At 36.5% G+C, this 22,472-nt stretch overlaps 1 protein-coding gene across 1 annotated transcript; it reads right to left on the bottom strand.

Annotated features, from left to right (window-relative positions):
- On the bottom strand, positions 1–22,472 carry LOC137401185 (3-hydroxyanthranilate 3,4-dioxygenase-like). The gene is made up of 10 exons (XM_068087569.1): positions 22,360–22,472; positions 21,090–21,168; positions 18,029–18,112; positions 17,549–17,655; positions 8,924–9,025; positions 8,504–8,547; positions 8,055–8,212; positions 2,292–2,360; positions 887–969; positions 1–514 (listed from the first exon to the last, which is right to left on the bottom strand). The coding sequence occupies exons 1-10, from the start codon at positions 22,443–22,445 to the stop codon at positions 442–444; spliced, it is 885 nt and encodes a 294-aa protein (XP_067943670.1). The 5' UTR covers positions 22,446–22,472; the 3' UTR covers positions 1–441.

Here is a 22,472-nt window from a genome sequence, read left to right as displayed (position 1 = left end):
AGGTATGTTATTTGGCTTATGAGCTAGTTATGATATTTGACCATGGAGGAGACATTCATCATATCTTACTGCATGCATATCTGTAAAGCTTTATATCTAAGTTGAAGTGTATGCATATCATATAAAGTATTATCAAAATTATGCTATATCTCCCAGCTTTTCCAGGCGTCATTAAATAAACTGTCAAAGTTAACAAAGTATACTCCTTGATTTAGCTAGTAAATGCAAGAGTTACAATGTTACGGAAAGCTCACAAAATTAATAACAAATATTAAAAGTACAGAAATAAAGGGCAGAGTAATTAAATCAGACTAATTTAATGTCAGTCTAACATGCTGTTTCGTTATCTTTAAAAATTGGAACAATCATTCAATAGTTTAAAGTGTGCTATCGTATGAAAAGCTTGTATACCCACAACCATAGCAGCTCCGAAAAACTAGCCTAAGAAGAGGCAGAAGGAGGCGCCATGCTCAACATGAAGACTCTGGATTCTGAGCTAACATTCAGAGTAAATCTGTAAGAAAATATGTTCAAGTGGCAAGAGATTGCTATGACATCATAGTCAGGTGACAAATATATCGAGTGACTAAAGATATGTCTAAAACTAGTTTCTGGTTTTGCTTATCAGCAAGCAGGTAAAAAATGCAAGGATAAAACTTATGATTGGTTGAGAAGAAAAGAGTCATAAAAAGAGTCATATGATAGCTAGTGAAATGCCAGAACAGATGGACAATAACATAAAAGCTGGCTATTGGTCCTGCACGCTCTATTGATAAGAGGTGAGTTGGAAAATCATGGAAATGGAAATCAATGCATTCAAATATGAATTGGCTGAAAAACTTAGAAAAGACGCACCAGATTGAGTCATAAAGACGCTGTTAGTTACCTCATGTTTACTGGCAACCAGAGAGTATCTTTCTCTCCAAGTTTCTGCTCCCTCTCATCAATACTGACTGTACAGCCTCCGCTCTACATAAAAAATGAACAGCTTAAAGTTGAACCTCCAGGTAGCACTGATGTCTACAGATCCTCAAGGTAGCACTGATGTCTACAGATCCTCAAGGTAGCACTGATGTCTACAGATTCCAACATCAAAAACAAAATACCCATGCATCCTAAACTATACCAACCACTATTTTAGTTGTTTGCAGAAAGAGTTTTGGAAAAAATATTTCACAGTAAAGGATATTTAAGGATATATGATAAAATTTCAGTGGTTTTACAATCTCAAATCACCTACAAAAAATTTGCAAGTAAAAGTTCCGCGATACCCATGTGATAATCCCAGAAATTCATTTATGCTAAACTAAAGCAGACAATAGCAAGAACACATGGTTGGTTTTAAATTATAGATGCCCTGATCCTGGCATCAATAATAGTATCAGCACCAATATAGAGGTCCAGTATTTAGATAAGTATCAGCTGATTATATCATGGTACTTCCTACAAATGCACTATTGATCTTATTGTAGTAATAGGACCTCGGACTACCACACCACCAAGTATAATAAACTGAACTTTTATCTATCTGATGAAAGTACCCAAAAAATTTTGATTTTGTCAAATTATTTTTATTTATACTTGGGCAGTGTAATTAATCAAAACATTAAAAGGTCTTTTTGCTTTAGGATGTTAATAATATAATATATATATAATACATGTAATGTGTTGCACTTCCTATTTACAATGATTAAAGTTATTCCAACCTTCCACTCGTTAGTAATGCAGTGTAGTGCTTATAAATTTAAATATATTTCTTTTGAATGCTACTAAATAAACATGCTATTTAATGTTATATTTGACTAATACAATAAACCATCAACCACAGAGCACAAAAGGTCGGGATCTGTGTCAGCTCTTGTATTTAGAATCAGGGAATATTTCCTTGAAATATGGTAGACTTTTTAATCGTTTCATCACACAACCGTATCCATGATATCCATGATTGTTTGCTGAACTCCTATTGGTCAATAACAAAATTAACGAAGCGAATGATAACATAACACTTGATTAAAGCAGAAAATTGAATGCTGATTAAAGCTGCAATTTTGTCTAGAGATTGTATACCTGCAATTGCACTTTTAAACCAGCTCAATTCATTGCACACTCGATGAGATGAACTTAGCTCAGGCAGATCTGAGAATTTCATTTCTAACAATGGCATAAAAAATATTTAGTTATTACTGCTAAATGTTTGCTCACATGATGTAAATAATGTGTGTGACCAGACTACTATGTAAGGAAAACCCTACAAACAGAACCCAAAAATGAATTTTCGTGTGGAGACTTACCAATACCCAGAATATGACTTCAGAGTTGTGAAATACAGCACAGAAGGTACCTGGACCATAGATCTTCACCTACCAAGAGACAATTACCTGTATATGACATGGAGTAGATAGGCGCACATTGCACATTAAATAGAAGATGATTACATATTGCAAATTATATAGTAGATTATTATAAAATAGATTAGTAGTATAATACATGGTTACACTTTCAAATTATGTTGCATGATACATACAACACAGTATATACATGTATATATATATATATATATACGGTACATATATACAGTCAAACATGGATAACTCGAACTTCAAGGGACCGAGCAAAAGTGTTCGAATTATCAGAGCGTTCAAGTTATCAGAGCACTGTCACAAGTCCATATATTTACTTATTTATTAGTAGATACATGTACATATACAAACTATAATATAAATCAAAAGCACAAATGGCTTGTTTCAAATTAAATGCTTCTAATATAAAGTTTAAAACGTTTTCATGAAAAAGTATAGAGATCTTTCTATCACTTGAGATTGGTTTGTTGTTTGAGGTGATGTTATTGCCAGGACTTTTTTCAGATTGACATTGGCAAAACTTGATCGTTGTTGAAATGCTCAAAAAAAAAGACATTTTTTTCTTTTGGGGTTTTACCCACGATCAATTTTGCCGTTTTTTCTTGAAGTTTATGCAGATTACCTTACTTTACCTGGGATTCGTTAAGAGCAACACTCCGAGGCAGTTCAATTAGAAGTTTTACGAGGTTTTACGGTACATTCTATATCACTCACGCTTTTTTAATAGATACTTATTGAATGTACACACGTATTCTGTGTTTAGGTCAAACGATGAGTAGTTTTTTGTAGCTCAGACAACGTATACGTTTAATTACAACATTTTTTAAGACGTTTTAAACATTCAACATTCCGACGTTGATTCAACACGGAATCAACGTCGGAAAACTATTCATCACGGGCTAGCCGGGTCACGCACTCAAGGATTTTCGCCACGCACATACAAAACAACATGCGACTTTTGTTTTATATGTGCGTGGCGAAAATCCTTGCGAGCGTGACCCGGCTAGCCCGTGCTATTCATCGTATCGCAGTATAAATCAAATTTCACCAAACTTTTAGAAAAGTCGTTGACAAAAATATTTTGCCGATGGTGGTAATAACGACGCTTATGAATTACGAAAAGATGAAGTTTACCTCTATGGCTTTGAATAAAGTGATTTTCTAAAGCGATAACAACCGTTTCGGTAGCCGTTGGGCAAAGAAACAGTTCGAATTAACAGTGTTGAGTTCGAGTTATTTATAGCAATTTATCAAAAGGAAATGTTCGAATTAACCATGTGTTCGAGCTATCCGTGGACGAGTTATCCATGTTTGACTGTATTTTGCATACTCTCATTGGCAATGGGATTTGTCTCCCTTGCCAGCTCTGAGCTGCACTAATGAAGCTCTAATAGCCAAAACAGTACTGTTTGTAGCATGAGTATATATATATATATATGCTATATATGAGTATATGAGCATGAGTATATATATATATATATATATATATATATATATCTATATATATATATATATATATATAGATATATATATCTATATATATAGATAAATATATATATACAGATATATATAGATATACATTGTATATATACAGAGATATAGATAGTTATAGATATATATATAGAGATAGATATATATATGTAGATATACGCATACGGTATAGATATACGCTTACGGTATAGATATACGCATACGGTATAGATATACGCTTACGGTATAGATATACGCCTACGGTATAGAAATACGCCTACGGTATAGATATACGCCTACGGTATAGATATACGCCTACGGTATAGATATACGCCTACGGTATAGATATACGCCTACGGTATAGATATACGGTATAGATATACGCATACGGTATAGATATACGCATACGGTATAGATATACGCATACGGTATAGATAAACGCATACGGTATAGATATACGCATACGGTATATATATATACGCATACGGTATATATATACGCATACGGTATATATATACGCTTACAGTATATATGCATATAAGTATATGAATACATTCCAGCTGTCATTGCTGAAGCAAATATTCCCATAATACACTGTAATTCATTTTTAATTCTTTGCACGGCTTCAAAACAAACAATAACTCTTGACAATAACAGACAATGGTTGAGATTGTGTACAACTTAACTTACTCTAGATTAGATTGGGCTGAATTTTAACTAATTTTGCTAAAATATTTTTATATTCTTATTGTCAACTTTCACCTGTCTTTTCATCAGTCTCCTTTTTGAAACTGCAATGGCGCAACAGACTTCAACCGTCGCGTCTAGGATATTACTTTACATGCAAAGTTAAACTTTAGATAATATATTAACAGATTTGCATGGTAATAGACATAAAAGTGACTCATGTTGATATTGTTGTCCAATACGTATTGTTTAATCTTTCCATATTTAATTGATTGAATTTCGGAATATTCACAAATTTAAAAAACTGCCGACTTTTCCAATTAGATGAATTTCAAACACGATCCAGCAATAGGCAGCAGATCTAGCAATAGGCGACAGATCCAGCAACGGGCGACAGATCCAGCAATAGGCGACAGATCCAGTAATAGGCGACAGATCCAGTAATAGGCGACAGATCCAGCAATAGGCAACAGATCCAACAATAGGCAACAGATCCAGCAATAGGCAACAGATCCAGCAACAGGCAACAGATCCAGCAATAGGCAGCAGATCCAGTAATAGGCGACAGATCCAGCAATAGGCAACAGATCCAGTAATAGGCGACAGATCCAGCAATAGGCAACAGATCCAGTAATAGGCGACAGATCCAGCAATAGGCGACAGATCCAGCAATAGGCAACAGATCCAGCAACAGGTAACAGATCCAGTAATAGGCGACAGATCCAGCAATAGGCAACAGATCCAGTAATAGGCGACAGATCCAGCAATAGGCAACAGATCCAACAATAGGCAACAGATCCAGCAATAGGCGACAGATCCAGCAATAGGCGACAGATCCAGCAATAGGCGACAGATCCAGCAATAGGCAACAGATCCAGCAATAGGCGACAGATCTAGCAATAGGCAACAGATCCAGCAATAGGCAACAGATCCAGTAATAAGCGACAGATCCAGCAATAGGCGACAGATCCAGTAATAGGCGACAGATCCAGCAATAGGCGACAGATCCAGCAATAGGCGACAGATCCAGCAATAGGCGACAGATCCAGCAATAGGCAACAGATCCAGCAATAGGCAACAGATCCAGCAATAGGCAACAGATCCAGCAATAGGCAACAGATCCAGTAATAGGCAACAGATCTAGCAATAGGCGACAGATCCAGCAATAGGCAACAGATCTAGCAATAGGCGACAGATCCAGCAACGGGCGACAGATCCAGCAATAGGCAACAGATCCAGCAATAGGCAACAGATCCAGTAATAGGCGACAGATCTAGTAATAGGCAACAGATCCAGTAATAGGCAACAGATCCAGCAATAGGCGACAGATCCAGCAATAGGCAACAGATCCAGCAATAGGCAACAGATCCAGCAATAGGCAACAGATCCAGCAATAGGCAACAGATCCAGCAATAGGCGACAGATCCAGCAATAAGCGACAGATCCAGTAATAGGCGACAGATCTAGCAATAGGCAACAGATCCAGCAATAGGCAACAGATCCAGCAATAGGCAACAGATCCAGCAATAGGCAACAGATCCAGCAATAGGCAACAGATCCAGCAATAGGCGACAGATCCAGTAATAGGCGACAGATCCAGCAATAGGCAACAGATCCAGTAATAGGCAACAGATCCAGCAATAGGCAACAGATCTAGCAATAGGCAACAGATCCAGTAATAGGCAACAGATCCAGTAATAGGCAACAGATCCAGCAATAGGCAACAGATCCAGCAATAGGCGACAGATCCAGTAATAGGCGACAGATCCAGCAATAGGCAACAGATCCACCAATAGGCAACAGATCCAGCAATAGGCGACAGATCCAGTAATAGGCGACAGATCCAGCAATAGGCAACAGATCCAGCAATAGGCGACAGATCCAGCAATAGGCAACAGATCCAGTAATAGGCGACAGATCCAGCAATAGGCGACAGATCCAGTAATAGGCAACAGATCCAGCAATAGGCAACAGATCTAGCAATAGGCAACAGATCCAGTAATAGGCAACAGATCCAGTAATAGGCAACAGATCCAGCAATAGGCAACAGATCCAGCAATAGGCGACAGATCCAGTAATAGGCGACAGATCCAGCAATAGGCAACAGATCCACCAATAGGCAACAGATCCAGCAATAGGCGACAGATCCAGTAATAGGCGACAGATCCAGCAATAAGCGACAGATCCAGCAATAGGCAACAGATCCACCAATAGGCAACAGATCCAGTAATAGGCGACAGATCCAGCAATAAGCGACAGATCCAGCAATAGGCAACAGATCCAGCAATAGGCAACAGATCCAGTAATAGGCGACAGATCCAGTAATAGGCGACAGATCCAGCAATAGGCGACAGATCCAGCAATAGGCGACAGATCCAGTAATAGGCGACAGATCCAGTAATAGGCGACAGATCCAGCAATAGGCAACAGATCCAGTAATAGGTGACAGATCCAGCAATAGGCAACAGATCCAGCAACAGGCAATAGATCCAGCAATAGGCGACAGATCTAGCAATAGGCGACAGATCCAGCAATAGGCAGCAGATCCAGTAATAGGTGACAGATCCAGCAATAGGCGACAGATCTAGCAATAGGCAACAGATCCAGTAATAGGCGACAGATCCAGCAATAGGCGACAGATCCAGCAATAGGCGACAGATCCAGCAATAGGCAACAGATCCAGCAATAGGCAACAGATCCAGCAATAGGCAACAGATCCAGCAATAGGCAACAGATCCAGCAATAGGCAACAGATCCAGCAATAGGCAACAGCAACAAATGGATGTTTCAAATTGATCTTTAGGGAGTATATTGAACAAAACACAAAGGAGAATATTTTTGATGAGACTACACCATGAATTAGGTGCAGTCACACCATGAATTAGGGGCAGCCCCACCATGAATTAGGGGCAGCCCCACCACATAGTTTGGAACCCTATCATCAGATTTGTACATGTAGCTACAATAAATAGCGTTGTAAACTAGCTCTTGTATAAGACTGTAACATGTTCCCTGTTTGATTTGTACGCGCAAATGCAATATTTCATAATTTGTTTCAGGGGAAGCATTACGCAACTACCTTACAAATCTTATTGTCCAGTCTCAGTCAGCAATAATAATAACAATGTTTTATTGATACTGATTGATATTGATTCAGGTAGATGAGAGAAATGACACCATCTTGACACTTAGAATGACCAAAAACATGGCTCAGCAACTAGAATTTAAAAGTGAATTAAAACACAGCCACAGCATAGAGCTTAGATATTACGGATGTACATGTACATACATGTATGTATGTACATGTACATACATACATGTATGTACATGTACATACATGTATGTATGTACATGTACATACATACATGTATGTACATGTAGATACATGTATGTACATGTAGATACAAGTTGATTGTTGTTTGGCAACAAAACCCTTAGTGGTGACTAAAGACTTACAACGCTACTGTAAAAAGCCCTGCTTGAAATTTCTACGATAATGAAAGTGTTGCTCTCTCATGGCACTTAGCAATGATATACCTCTGTTCCTCGAGGTAGGTGTCTGAACAGGTCGAGGCTACCCTGTGATTCAATAGCCTCCTTGTGCTCCTCCAACCACTGATTAAGAGAAAAAGGTGTCATAACCGCCGTATCCAGGTCTATCTTCACCGGAGCTTCATCATAGGCCTTGATAGTACCTGCATATGATGTATGGATATTGATGATGTGCATACGGCCTTGCTTGACACACGAATGTAGTCTGCAAACACTGTAATTTTAGGATAAGTTTTGGGGCAAAGCTCGCAATTGTAGATATCAGGAGATATTAGTAAAAAGAAATTGTGTTTTTTAAACATCAAACCTTGACTATGTACATTTACACTGTATGCTCTGACTACAATCATGATGACCTTTTGCAGGGGTCAAACACTTCTACCTCAATCATTTATAACACATACATGTACATACATGTATATATGTTCACACACCTGCAATCGGTACTCCAGTTTCACTCTGCTCTGTCTGGAAATATCTGGAACAATAAATTTCAGCCAGTCACCAAATAGCAAGTGGTATACACAACGGTCTGACTACCGGCGCATACAGCAAATAAGCTTATGCATTTTGCTATTGTTATGTTCTATATGTATAACAGCTAAGATACGCTACATAGCAGAGAGAAAAACAAACATTTAAAGGCTGCCGGTCCATTATATATATTATTTTTGAAGTTTAAAAAGGTTGCACCTTGCACCTGTCAACGTCAGCTGTTGAAGTGAATGGGGTAAACATTGTGCAAGCTTATAGCAAAGCTCATTCAAGCAATAGAAACAGGTCACAAATAGGTCAAAAATAGGTCACAAACATACAGAGCCTAGCTATAAAAGCAGGGAAATGAACATACATACTCGTTGATGGCCGATGCCAACTGTGGCCCAAGGTTCTCACAGTGAAACCATTTCTCATATAGTATCTCAGAAGTGACCTTTCCATTTTTCTCCACAAAATACCTAGAATATTTAATATCAAAGATTTACCTCAACAGCACTGATCAGAATGTCAATGACTCGAATTCCTTCAAATTGCTCCTCAAATTGTTTGGCACACTATGCATGCCATCAAATCACATAGTACTGGCCTTTTACCAAATAATTAAGTCTCACTACGCTGCCATCACATCACATAGTACTGGCATATTGCCAAATAACGAAGTCTCACTACGCTGCCATCACATCACATAGTACTGGCATATTGCCAAATAACAAAGTCTCACTATGCATGCCATCGAATCACATAATACTGGCATATTACCAAATAATTAAGTCTCACTACGCTGCCATCAAATCACATAGTACTGGCATATTGCCAAAGAACTAAGTCTCACTATGCATGCCATCAAATCACATAGTACTGGCATATCGCCAAAGAACTAAGTCTCACTCATAGAGTAATCTCCTCCCTAGAGTGATAACTGTGCATTCAACAACACGAGCGTTTCCGGTGCCAACAAGGAGCGTTTAGGCCACGCCCCTTTTTTGTGCTAGTTAATCGTAGTGATTGACAGAACGATAACATCAGCCATGAGAATGATCATGAATTTCCACAGTTAAGATAGTAATTATTGCTCATATTAAAGAAATGATGATTATAGTTTATTACTCTAATATATGCTTATTATTTAAAGCAATTCAATACCTACATGCCTTGCAAAGGCACTGAATAGATAGTGTTCATTAAGTGAGTTAATTTAATCAGTTACTCCAATGATATACAGCCCCCACACATGGGGGCTGTATATCATTGGTTACTCATAGATAAGATAGATAGTCATACTGGGGTTGTACTACATTAGTGTGATGGGAAGCTAATCGACTGCCATCAACTGAAAGTATTGACATTGTATGGTGATAGAGTGATCCATTGACCCACAGTGCACAAACAGCCCTTGCATGTAATATTAGTTTTCAATACATATCAATCAAATACATAGACTAACTTGAAGCAAAGATTAGTTAGTGGACATCTTTGCTTGATGTAAGCAAGCAAAAAGTTTGAAAGTTATGGCAAATGTTGTTATACGTTTGATAAAAATAAATTATACTTAATTATACTAAATTATAATTATTTAAAAATAAAATAGACTTTTTTTATTACTTTATTTATTAAATAATTTTTTATTGTAATCATAGCTAAACAGATTATATTTAGCCATCACTTGCTAATTATTTCACATTTACATTTAAACACATTTACAGTTTCATTTTTCTTCCTAATTCATTTGAACAAAAAACTTATTTCATGATATGAAATTTACAAGTTGTAGTTGTTTGAAAAAGCTTGAAAACATTTACAGTTGTTTTTATTTTCTCTCTTCTCTTCATTTATTTCAATTACACAAAACACTTCTCATAATATGTAGTTTGAAAGTTAAAGTGGCAAATGTTGTTATAGGTATGTTAAGTAAAAATAAATGATAACGTACTTAATTATACTAAATTATAATTATATAAAAATAAAATAGATTCCTTCATTACCTTACATGTATTTATTAAATAATTTTTCATTGTAATCATAGCTAAACAGATTATATTTAGCCATTACTTGCTAATTATTTTACATTTTAACAAATTTACAGTTTTTTTTTCCTAATTTATTTCAACAAAACACTTCTTTCATGATATGAAATTTAAATGTAGTTTTTTAAAAAAGCTTGAAAACCTTTACAGTTGTTTTCTTTTTCCTCTCAATTCATTTGAACTGCTTAAAAATATTTTCTCATTATATGAAGTTTAAAAGTTAGAATGGTAATTGTTATATAAAAATAAATTTTCTGTCCAAAGACTTTTATTACTCGGGCAGTACAGCTCATAGTTGATGGCAGTCGATTAGCTTCCCATCACACTAATGTAATACAACCCCAGTATGACTATCTGTCTTATCTATGAGTAACTGATTGCATTAACTCACTTACTTATCACTATCTATTCAGTGCCTTTGCAAGTCATGTAGGTATCAGGGATTACGTGTAACTCACAATTTCTATTTCCATAATTTATTTCCATATTAATTCCATTTCCATAACATTTCCTTACTTCATTTCTATATTATTTCCATTTCCATAATATTTCCATAATTGATTTTCATATTATTTCCATTTCCATAAAATTTTCAGAATTCATTTCCATATCAATTCCATTTCCATAATTCATTTCCATATTATTTCCATTTCCATAACATTCCCCTTCTACTTTTCCATAGTATTTCTATATCATTTCCATAATTCGTTTCCATTTCTATAACATTTCCCTACTTCAATTCTATATTATTTCCATTTCCATAACATTTCCATATTATTTCCATTTCAATAACATTTCCATATTATTTCCATTTCAATAACATTTCCATATTTTTAAAATAAAATTTCCATATCCATTTCCCTAAAATTATGGAAATATTTATGTTTATGGAAACAATAAATTATGTTATTTTTATATAAAAATAAATTCGAGTATATAACAGGGGGCTGTATATAACAGGGGGCTGCGTTCTCTGAGTATATAACAGGGGGCTGTATATCATTGGCTGTATATCATTGCTGTATGGGGCTGTAGGGGGCTGTATATCATTGATGGAAATGGATATGAAAAAGTAAACATTTCCATAATTTGTTTAGCGATCCCTGGTAGGTATTGAATTGCTTTAAATAATAAGCATTTATTAGAGTAATAAACTATAATCATCATTTCTTTAATATAAGCATTAATTACTATCTTAACTGGAAATTCATGATCCTTGTTTAACCCTTCTCATGGCTGATGTTATTGATCTAGTCAATCACTACGACTGACTAGCACAAAAAAGGGGCGTGGCCTAAACGCTCCTTGTTGGCACCGGAAACGCTCGTGTAGTTATCACTCTAGGGGAGATAACTCTATGGTCTCACTACACAGCCAGCAAATCACATAGTACTGGCATATTACCAAATAACTAAGTCTCACTATGCATGCCATCGAATCACATAATACTGGCATAATGCCAAAGAAGTAAGTCTCACTATGCATGCCATCGAATCACATAATACTGGCATATTGACAAGGAACTAAATCAATTGCGCCAGTTTCAGCCATTTCAGGTTATGTTATGTCAACGTTTTAACATTCTAAATATTGAACAAGTTTATGATTGATCAATTGTCAAATAAAAGGTTTTACTTCTTACGAAAATGTATTTTCAATGTGTTGAGAAGCTCATCCAGCTATGTAGGTCTTGTTTGTAATGAGATAAAACAGGTTCTTTGTTGAATCCTGTCAATTGAGATCCTCTGAGTATGTACACCCAGATTGAGTTGAGTTCTCTGAGTATGTACACCCAGATTGAGTTGCGTTCTCTGAGCATGTACACCCAGATTGAGTTGCGTTCTCTGAGTATGTACACCCAGATTGAGTTGAGTCCTCTGAGTATGTACACCCAGATTGAGTTGCGTTCTCTGAGTATGTACACCCAGATTGAGTTGCGTTCTCTGAGTATGTACACCCAGATTGAGTTGCGTTCTCTGAGTATGTACACCCAGATTGAGTTGAGTTCTCTGAGTATGTACACCCAGATTGAGTTGAGTCTGGTTTTGTAGGTTGAGGAACGATTCAGGTTTGAAGCCTTGTGTGTAATACATACAGTAAAAGCCTTGTGTGTGTAATACATACAGTAAAAGCCTTGAGTGTAATACACACAGTAAACGCCTTGTGTGTGTAATACATACAGTAAAAGCCTTGTGTGTGTAATACATACAGTAAAAGCCTTGTGTGTAATGCACACAGTAAACGCCTTGTGTGTATAATACATACAGTAAAAGCCTTGTGTGTAATACATACAGTAAAAGCCTTGTGTGTGTGTAATACATACAGTAAAAGCCTTGTGTGTGTAATACATACAGTAAAAGCCTTGTGTGTAATGCACACAGTAAACGCCTTGTGTGTGTAATGCACACAGTAAACGCCTTGTGTGTATAATACATACAGTAAAAGCCTTGTGTGTAATACATACAGTAAAAGCCTTGTGTGTGTAATACATACAGTAAAAGCCTTGTGTGTGTAATACATACAGTAAAAGCCTTGTGTGTAATACACAAAGTAAACGCCTTGTGTGTGTAATACAGACAGTAAAATGATTGAAGGTTTTGTTGTATCAAGTTTGTCAAGATAAAAGAACTTGAATTAACCAAACATCTAGATCTGCTCAAAATTGTAAATACAGTCAAAGCCTCAACGCACAATTCCAATATTCACTGTAGTTTAAAACCATCGATGCATTACAGTAAATATTCTTATAAGAGCACTGAGTGTACTGAAATATTATATAATTGGTTCTACAGCTCAAATACTTGACAATAAATCCTGCCGATAATTATATATACATGTACACCAAAACAAGTGCTTATATAAATCTGTGTATCAACTTGGATGTATGGATGAATTTATAAAGTTAAATTATATGTAAAAACTTAATTAATAAAGAAATAATCATTACAAAAAGGTTTTTAATTTATTTTGGAATCAAACAGCATCTTTGAATCAAGAGTAGTTTTAGAATTGACAGTCAAAAATGAATCAAAAGCGCTGCGAATGTTTTGAGATATAGAATACTGATATTCTAGATACATTAACAGAATACTGATATCCTAAAAATTTACATTTCCATATATTTTTCAGTTGATCAAACTTCAACAAGTGATACAAATAGTTCAACACAAAGAACTATTTGTAAAGGGGCCATCAGACAAAATAGATAAATAAAGGCGTGCATATAACAAAGCATTATGCTTGTAGATATCACAAATATACCTTGAAAAGTCTCAAGGCTGGTTCACAATATCTCCGCCGTACGTCGGCGAGAATCGCACAATATTTCGGTGATCTCCTGTGATGGCAATGTTCACACTATCACAAACCCATCCAAATTTACATCAGTGAATAGCTCGTGGCAATCTTGAAATGATGAAATACTAGTCCCTTAGCAAATGTCAAGCAAATAAATAGAGATCGAGCAGTCCGCGATTGCGAATCACAATTGTCGAAGTGACAGACCGTCGTGAACGCTTGGCAAACTAACGGAATGTTTGACAGTTGCAATTTTTTCCGAAATATCCGCGTTGCCTCGACGAAACCATTAGTTTACGGTGCACATAATCGTCGAATAATCATCAAGACGACATACGGCGATATAGTGTGAACCAGCGTATGGTGTTACTTAACCCCCAAGTGATTATATCAAATGAGACTGTCCATGCATGTGTCTGTTCGGACATACAAGCTTTGTTCACCAACTACGATAAGTAATTTAAGATCAGGACAAGAACAAAGTTTTTACATACTGATAAGCGACTCCTCGCGACGACCTTAACCCAAGCAGCTTTACATGGAACATATTATTATAGGCCGAGTCTAAATTATTACAAGGACTAAGGAGCTGTGAACAAATGAAGATGAAGAGAGTTTATCCCACGACCAAACACGAGCTATGTGATTGTTTGGGAGAATTATGATAAATGCATATGTGCACACGATTCCCGAAAAATTATCCCTTAACTGCCGTGACCAAACTCTTGTACCGAAATCTCTTCAACAAATTTAACCAATTTTGTGTAAAGTCGTTCAAGTATAATAATGATACAAAACACATACCCTACAGGATGAAAATATTCGTTGGTTATAAAAATTTGCGATTTCGCGAACAGTCAATTCCGCGAATTATTAAATTCCGGGAATAATTAGTTCTATTTTTAATCACAAGGGAGAATAACTACTGCATCAAATTAAAAACTAGCTGCTAGGCTAGTTTTTAATATAAATACTAAACGTAGTTGAGTTCCAAAACATTTTTAAAATCATTGCCTGGGCTTTGAGCTAACATCATTGCCAATGCATCACATTTTTTTACAAAATTATTCAAGATTGTCACAAGATATGCAGAATGGCGTCATCGCAAAATAGCCACTAGGCACAAGTACTAAACGTAGCCGAGTTCCGAAACTTCTTTAAAATCATCGCTGGGCTTCGAGTTTTATTGCCATTGCATTAAACTTTACAAAATCATTCAAGGTTTTCACAAGTTATTCGGCATGGCTTCAGCATAGCAAAAAATCTCTCCTAGTCTTTTCACATTGAAATCAACTCCATCAATCTCTAATACTGAAGTTGATGACGATCATGATTCTGATCTGGACATTATGGTATGTATTTGATTTGCAGTGCAGATACGTTTTTCCATAATTACCTGCATTAGTTAATTCTTTTGTTTAAAAACTGATCGCTTTCATTAAATACTTCAGCTATTGTTTTTGTACGTCCTTAACACTTGTCAATATTTTTTCTTTTTTGTGTTTACTGCAGGTTGAGAATGAAACAACCTACTCCGATTACGAAAACTAGAAACAAGCAGTAATATTCATCAAGGCAGGAATATTGGCAGAGAAGCAACCAGTCAACCTAGACCCCTTCATCGACAACAACTCCTTGATATCGCTGCAGCAAACATGATTAAATTATATATTTTATTTCATGTATAGATATATTGTAATTTATTACAAACTTGAGTGTACAAATAAAATATTTCAAATACAAATAAAATTTTACAAACGATGAATGGAGTAAATATAAACAGTTTAGTCCATATGGCGGTTGTCTAGCAATAAAATTAAACTGGTACTCTTGATAAGTGAATACTAGCGCGTAATGGTGCTCTCTGACTAGTTATTTTGGTAATAGCAGCTCTATCGCTGTCACTGTCTTGGGTAGATGTTAAAGGCGATTCTCTCACTACTACATGACTGGTAAGAAGGTTATCATCAGAACACTCCTTGTGGCTTACTATTGCAAAGTTCTGCCGGTTGGCCAAAGATTTGTGCTCGTAAAGGCGTTTTTGTTCCTTTTTTAAAACATATGTATTCTCTTCGTTAGCAGCTGTGGTCACTTCTACCTCAATTTCAAGACCTCCCTGAATGATTGGTGATCTTCTAAGAATGACATCTACCTCCCTTGCAATCATTGTGCTTCCGTGTATGATGAAAAATCTCTCTCACACTAAAACAAATAATGAAGCGGTAGGATGGAAAAAATAAATATTGCGTTTTACCGAAGAACCAAAGTAAAATTCAAGTAATTTAGTAAATGTGAAAAACTCCTTACTTACCACAAATTGTTGGTTCATCAAAGGCCTCCAAATTTAGGAATATTCGTGAAAACCTCTGAACGCAGCAAAAGATTTATAGCTTAGCACGATCAACCCGTACGTATAGTTGTAAGCTAAATAGAAAACGAAACACGCAATGTGCACATGCGTAGGGTTAACTTTATTGCTAGACGTAATAGAGTTAACTCTTCATAGAGAGTGACAGTTTTCAGCCGCGAATAAATTAGTCCGCGAATATGCATGAAATAGCAAATTTCGCGAAATATAACTCTGCGAATAAATTCATCCTGTAGGGTATAAACCTATTTAAAGATGTTACAAAGTCTTTGAAAGGTTACCGCAAAATCTTAAAACTAACCCATCTGATCGGATTATACATAAATAGACAGATTAATTTGGCCTTAAATTGAAATAAAAACTTACCAAGCCTATTTTAATCAAAATTAAGACTGGCCAACGAAACGTCAATAAGGCGGTGCAACAGAGAGTAGAACTATTAAGTCGTGCGCATTTCATGAAAAAGAGCGTGCACATTTCACCAGTCTATCACATTGTCTAATTGCCGAAGGTTTCTGTAATTAACGTAGAAGAACTGAAAAGTTTGTTTCTTTTTTGCTGATTTCAAAGTAACTGACATTTTGGACACTTATGAGTACTTTGGTATTCCAACTGATGTCCAAAGCAGCGAAAGTAAAGGAAATGACGATGATATTTTTTCTAACGATTCTTATGAAATTATTACAATATTTAATTGTAAGAATAATTATTCGATTTTATAAGATTTAATTACATGTATAAGAATAAGCATTCGAATTTACAAGATCGAAGTATATGGTGATCGATGTTGGGCAATATGTTACAGTTATTGTTTTATCTAAATAGTTTTGTTAAATAGATTTTTTTTAAATCTATATAAATATCACAACTTCTTGATATTGTTAGGCGATGACATTTTGAAATGTAAACAAAATTGTGCATTGGTTTTTTATTATTACTGTATTACTATATTAATAATATTGGTTATTCTAATAATATCAGTGCATTTTATTTCTAATATTGGCCAATATTGCATTTCTCCTATTGCAGGGGGAAAGAAACAAACTTTTAATCTTTTTCTTTCATTATTGCTGTTTGTTGTACATAATAACACCCAGTACATTACAGCTACCATTGAAGTTATCCTATTGCACTGCAGTGCCATTTGACTGCTAATTTTGCATTCCTCAACCATCAGTACCCTTTCTTTTTCCAATATCACTTTGGTGGTGGGCTGTATGACAGGGGAATTTCTAGTTTATAGGTATGACCCATAAAAGTGAAAAAGATTTTAACTAAACATGGTGGTATACCGAAGGCCATCTGTCTCCATTTCCTGTCTTTCTCTCTCAATCACCAGTCCGACGGTTCCGGCTTTCCTTTGAGGAGAGTGTGGAATTCTTGGAGGCAGCATGAAGACCTGCAAAAACTTTCTAGAGTAACTATCAAGTATTCATGCATATAAGTAAGCAGCAAAGCTGTCAGGTTTTGTGTCCGCAGATCTAAACAAACATTCACGAGTATGAATGTACAGTAATTACCAAACAAGAGAGTTTTTACAAGTTTGTAGTAGAGTTACCATTGCGAAAGCCCACTGTCAGTAATACCTATGATACTGATCAAGCATATCAACTAATATACTATGAGAGGATGATAGTACATGAAAACCTGCCAGGATACACAATGTTAGTACTTTGTAGGTACTAACAAATAGGACTATTGATATCAAGTAATGGCAGTTGGCAAATATTTCCCAGCAAACTGTCATACATAAAAAGATAACCTCCACTGACCTCTCCTTGCTTGATAACAACATCCTTGGGCTTGTTCTGTTCCATCACTTTGAGGCACATGTCTCCAGCCAGCATGTAGAAAAACTAAAGCACAAATTTGAGGCCATGTGCTCTAAACACCGGCTTGTTTAAGTTTGTATCAGCCGAGTATCAGTTGAGAATGTATGAATGAGCTATAGAGGGTATTAACCCTATGGATCTACTCATATAGCCCAGTATCAGTTGAGAATGTATGAATGAGCTATAGAGGGTATTAGCCCTATGGACCTACTCATACAGCCCAGTATCAGTTGAGAATGTATGAATGAGCTATAGAGGGTATTAACCCTATGGACCTACTCATATAGCCCAGTATCAGTTGAGAATGTATGAATGAGCTATAGAGGGTATTAGCCCTATAGACCTACTCATATAGCCCAGTATCAGTTGAGAATGTATGAATGAGCTATAGAGGGTATTAACCCTATGGACCTACTCATATAGCCCAGTATCAGTTGAGAATGTATGAATGAGCTATAGAGAGTATTAACCCTATGGACCTACTCATATAGCCCAGTATCAGTTGAGAATGTATGAATGAGCTATAGAGGGTATTACCCCTATAGACCTACTCATATAGCCCAGTATCAGTTGAGAATGTATGAATGAGCTATAGAGGGTATTAACCCTATGGACCTACTCATATAGCCCAGTATCAGTTGAGAATGTATGAATGAGCTATAGAGGGTATTAACCCTATGGACCTACTCATATATGCCAGTATCAGTTGAGAATGTATGAATGAGCTATAGAGGGTATTAGCCCTATGGACCTACTCATACAGCCGAGTATCAGTTGAGAATGTATGAATGAGCTATAGAGGGTATTAACCCTATGGACCTACTCATATAGCACAGTATCAGTTGAGAATGTATGAATGAGCTATAGAGGGTATTAGCCTTAAGGACCTACTCATACAGCCCAGTATCAGTTGAGAATGTATGAATGAGCTATAGAGGGTATTAACCCTATGGACCTACTCATATAGCACAGTATCAGTTGAGAATGTATGAATGAGCTATAGAGGGTATTAGCCCTATGGACCTACTCATATAGCACAGTATCAGTTGAGAATGTATGAATGAGCTATAGAGGGTATTAGCCCTATGGACCTACTCATATAGCCCAGTATCAGTTGAGAATGTATGAATGAGCTATAGAGGGTATTAGCCCTATAGACCTACTCATATAGCCCAGTATCAGTTGAGAATGTATGAATGAGCTATAGAGGGTATTAGCCCTATAGACCTACTCATATAGCCGAGTATCAGTTGAGAATGTATGAATGAGCTATAGAGGGTATTAGCCCTATAGACCTACCTATATAGCCCAGTATCAGTTGAGAATGTATGAATGAGCTATAGAGGGTATTAACCCTATGGACCTACTCATATAGCCCAGTATCAGTTGAGAATGTATGAATGAGCTATAGAGGGTATTAGCCCCATGGACCTACTCATATAGCCCAGTATCAGTTGAGAATGTATGAATGAGCTATAGAGGTTATTAGCCCTATGGACCTACTCATATAGCCGAGTATCAGTTGAGAATGTATGAATGAGCTATAGAGGGTATTAACCCTATAGACCTACTCATATAGCCGAGTATCAGTTGAGAATGTATGAATGAGCTATAGAGGGTATTAGCCTTAAGGACCTACTCATATAGCCCAGTATCAGTTGAGAATGTATGAATGAGCTATAGAGGTTATTAGCCCTATGGACCTACTCATATAGCCGAGTATCAGTTGAGAATGTATGAATGAGCTATAGAGGGTATTAACCCTATAGACCTACTCATATAGCCCAGTATCAGTTGAGAATGTATGAATGAGCTATAGAGGGTATTAGCCCTATGGACCTACTCATATAGCCCAGTATCAGTTGAGAATGTATGAATGAGCTATAGAGGGTATTAGCCCTATGGACCTACTCATATAGCCCAGTATCAGTTGAGAATGTATGAATGAGCTATAGAGGTTATTAACCCTATGGACCTACTCATATAGCCCAGTATCAGTAGAGAATGTATGAATGAGCTATAGAGGGTATTAGCCCTATGGACCTACTCATATAGCCGAGTATCAGTTGAGAATGTATGAATGAGCTATAGAGGGTATTAACCCTATGGACCTACTCATACAGCCCAGCATCGGTTGACACCAGATTACTGTCCTATCTATTTGTGAGAATTGTAAACGCTGAAGCAGACTGGAGGTGAAATAATAGGCAGTAAGAAATACTAGTGCTAGTGTTAATCTCGCACTAAATGCTATGGAAAACACACTGAAGGCATCAAACACCAGTGTAACCTTTGACCTTGGCATTTATACATATCAATCTATATTATGATACCTATAGTAAAAATTGCACATTTTTTGTATCCATATTTGATAAATTTATTTTTGAAACCTTTTGTTGTGAACGGCATTGAAAGATTTTAGAGCATCTGATTTGGTATTGGAAGTCAAACAACTTTCTTTTGCTATGTTTCATTATAGAGCTGACCCACTGATCGGTTAATCGCTGCTAAGTGTCTGGGGTAAATATCAAGCATTTCTAATACTTGTAAATACACTAACATTCAACGATAGTGTCAGTCGCCCCTCAATGCCTTCAGATTCACCAGTGAATTCACTCAACATTGTTCTACCGTACTTCTTCTTTTAAGCTATTAGAAACAAGTTAAACGAAAAAGGATATGTTAGATGTGTGTTAATACAGATCTACTCATAGAAATTCTGAGCATAGTTATCAATGATAGTTATACATGATATAAATTAAAATGACATTTTTAAATTGCGATAACCATGCTTCTGTGAATAAAACAAAACTGCAATCAAGTGATTGGTATGGGCAATGTATTTTTATTGCTAATGGCTCCATGAATAAATGCAAAAACTGGTGAGCACACAGACAGTTGCACGCACATTTGTCACTTAACTTTTACATAGCTAAATTCTTGGCTAAGAAAGTTAAAGTGAGACACGCCTGCAGGTACTATAAGCAACTGAAGCTACTACCTCTGGTCCTTCCTCAATGTGGTAGTCCTTCCTCACATTGGGACCCCCAACAAAGAAACACTTCATCTGTTGCTCATGCCTGAAAGCAATGAATGATGCTATGGAAATTACGATATAAAACAACTCCAACATTTACAATGAGTTTAGCTCAACGACCTTCGCACGGAGCTGAAAATATTTTAGTGGCTCTTGCTTTGTGAAATAGTCATTTTCAGTGGCTGAAAAAAGATCTGTTAGGTGGTAACATGGCACATGTATAAACATATATGCAACAAGCGGGTGTATAGCATTGTATCATTGCATAACGGCCAAAGCTTTTGACATTGACAATAACACGCTTGTTTATAATCATAAAAGCAGGTGAGTAGTAAGCAACTCCAAACTGTCCGGCAAAAAAAACTCATAGATACCTTCAAAAAGGAATTGGCCTGAGAACAGAACGAGCAACCATTTATAAGCGAATAATGAGTTTTTGCCTTCAGAACACTTAAAGACTAAGCAAAACCTTGCAAGAGAAAACTTTAAAATCATTGTGAACTGTCTGCACTGCATCACCATATATGTTTCCTTGACGCTTGATGCTTCCTTAACCCACAAGTTTCTGGCATCTGCAAGATGGAAACAGCAGAGGTCAAGCAAGTTTTGCTACACACCAATTATTATCGGATATACCATTCTTGCAAAAGGTGGAAGCGGCACTGACGGAATGGTGCGCAAAAAAGTCACGCAAGCTATTCCATTTTAAACATTTTTCATGCTTCAGTCATTCTTATTTTGAAAGCGTCGGATAAGAGAGACAGAAGTGCGCCGCTACGACCCCTCACGTAAAATTCCCAATCTTCTCTTAACAAAATGCTCATGTTAATCCGCAACATGTGAATGTTCATTGAAACCATCATCACACTGTAGCTCAACAAATCCAAGTCCGCATCATCTGCCCTGTGGAGGTATAGTGCATGAGAACTAACAAACACTCACATCATCTGCCCTGTGGAGGTATAGTGCATGAGAACTAAAATACACTTACATCATCTGCCCTGTAGAGGTATAGTGTATGAAAACTAAAATACACTTACATCATCTGCCCTGTGGAGGTATAGTGTATGAGAACTAACACACTCATATCATCTGCCCTGTGGAGGTATAGTGCATGAGAACTAAAATACACTCATATCATCTGCCCTGTGGAGGTATAGTGTATGAGAACTAACATACACTCACATCATCTGCTCTGTGGAGGTATAGTGCATGAGAACTAACAAACACTTACATCATTTTGTTACAAACAGGAGGTTTAAAGAACTGCTGGTTCTCTTCCACCCATCTATCAATATTATGTAACTTTGGTCCATCCATCTCATTGACTCAACAATCAGACAATCT

This window comes from Watersipora subatra, chromosome 7 (genome assembly GCF_963576615.1).
Source record: "Watersipora subatra chromosome 7, tzWatSuba1.1, whole genome shotgun sequence".
Classification (NCBI taxonomy): Eukaryota; Metazoa; Bryozoa; class Gymnolaemata; order Cheilostomatida; family Watersiporidae; genus Watersipora; species Watersipora subatra.
The sequence above is the reverse complement of the archived record's forward strand: the minus strand, read 5'-3'. Positions and strand labels throughout refer to the sequence as shown.

Bases quoted from the DNA above. Each gene is read 5' to 3' on its own strand.
- LOC137401185 (XM_068087569.1), bottom strand. From the start codon at position 22,445: ATGGATGGACCAAAGTTACATAATATTGATAGATGGGTGGAAGAGAAC. The intron at 9,026-17,548 runs GTATACCACCAT...TAAATATTCTAG, and splicing joins ATGGAGACAGATGGCCTTCG to GTATTTTGTGGAGAAAAATG. The intron at 8,548-8,923 runs GTATGTATGTTC...TTATTGTTCCAG, and splicing joins TTGGCATCGGCCATCAACGA to ATATTTCCAGACAGAGCAGA.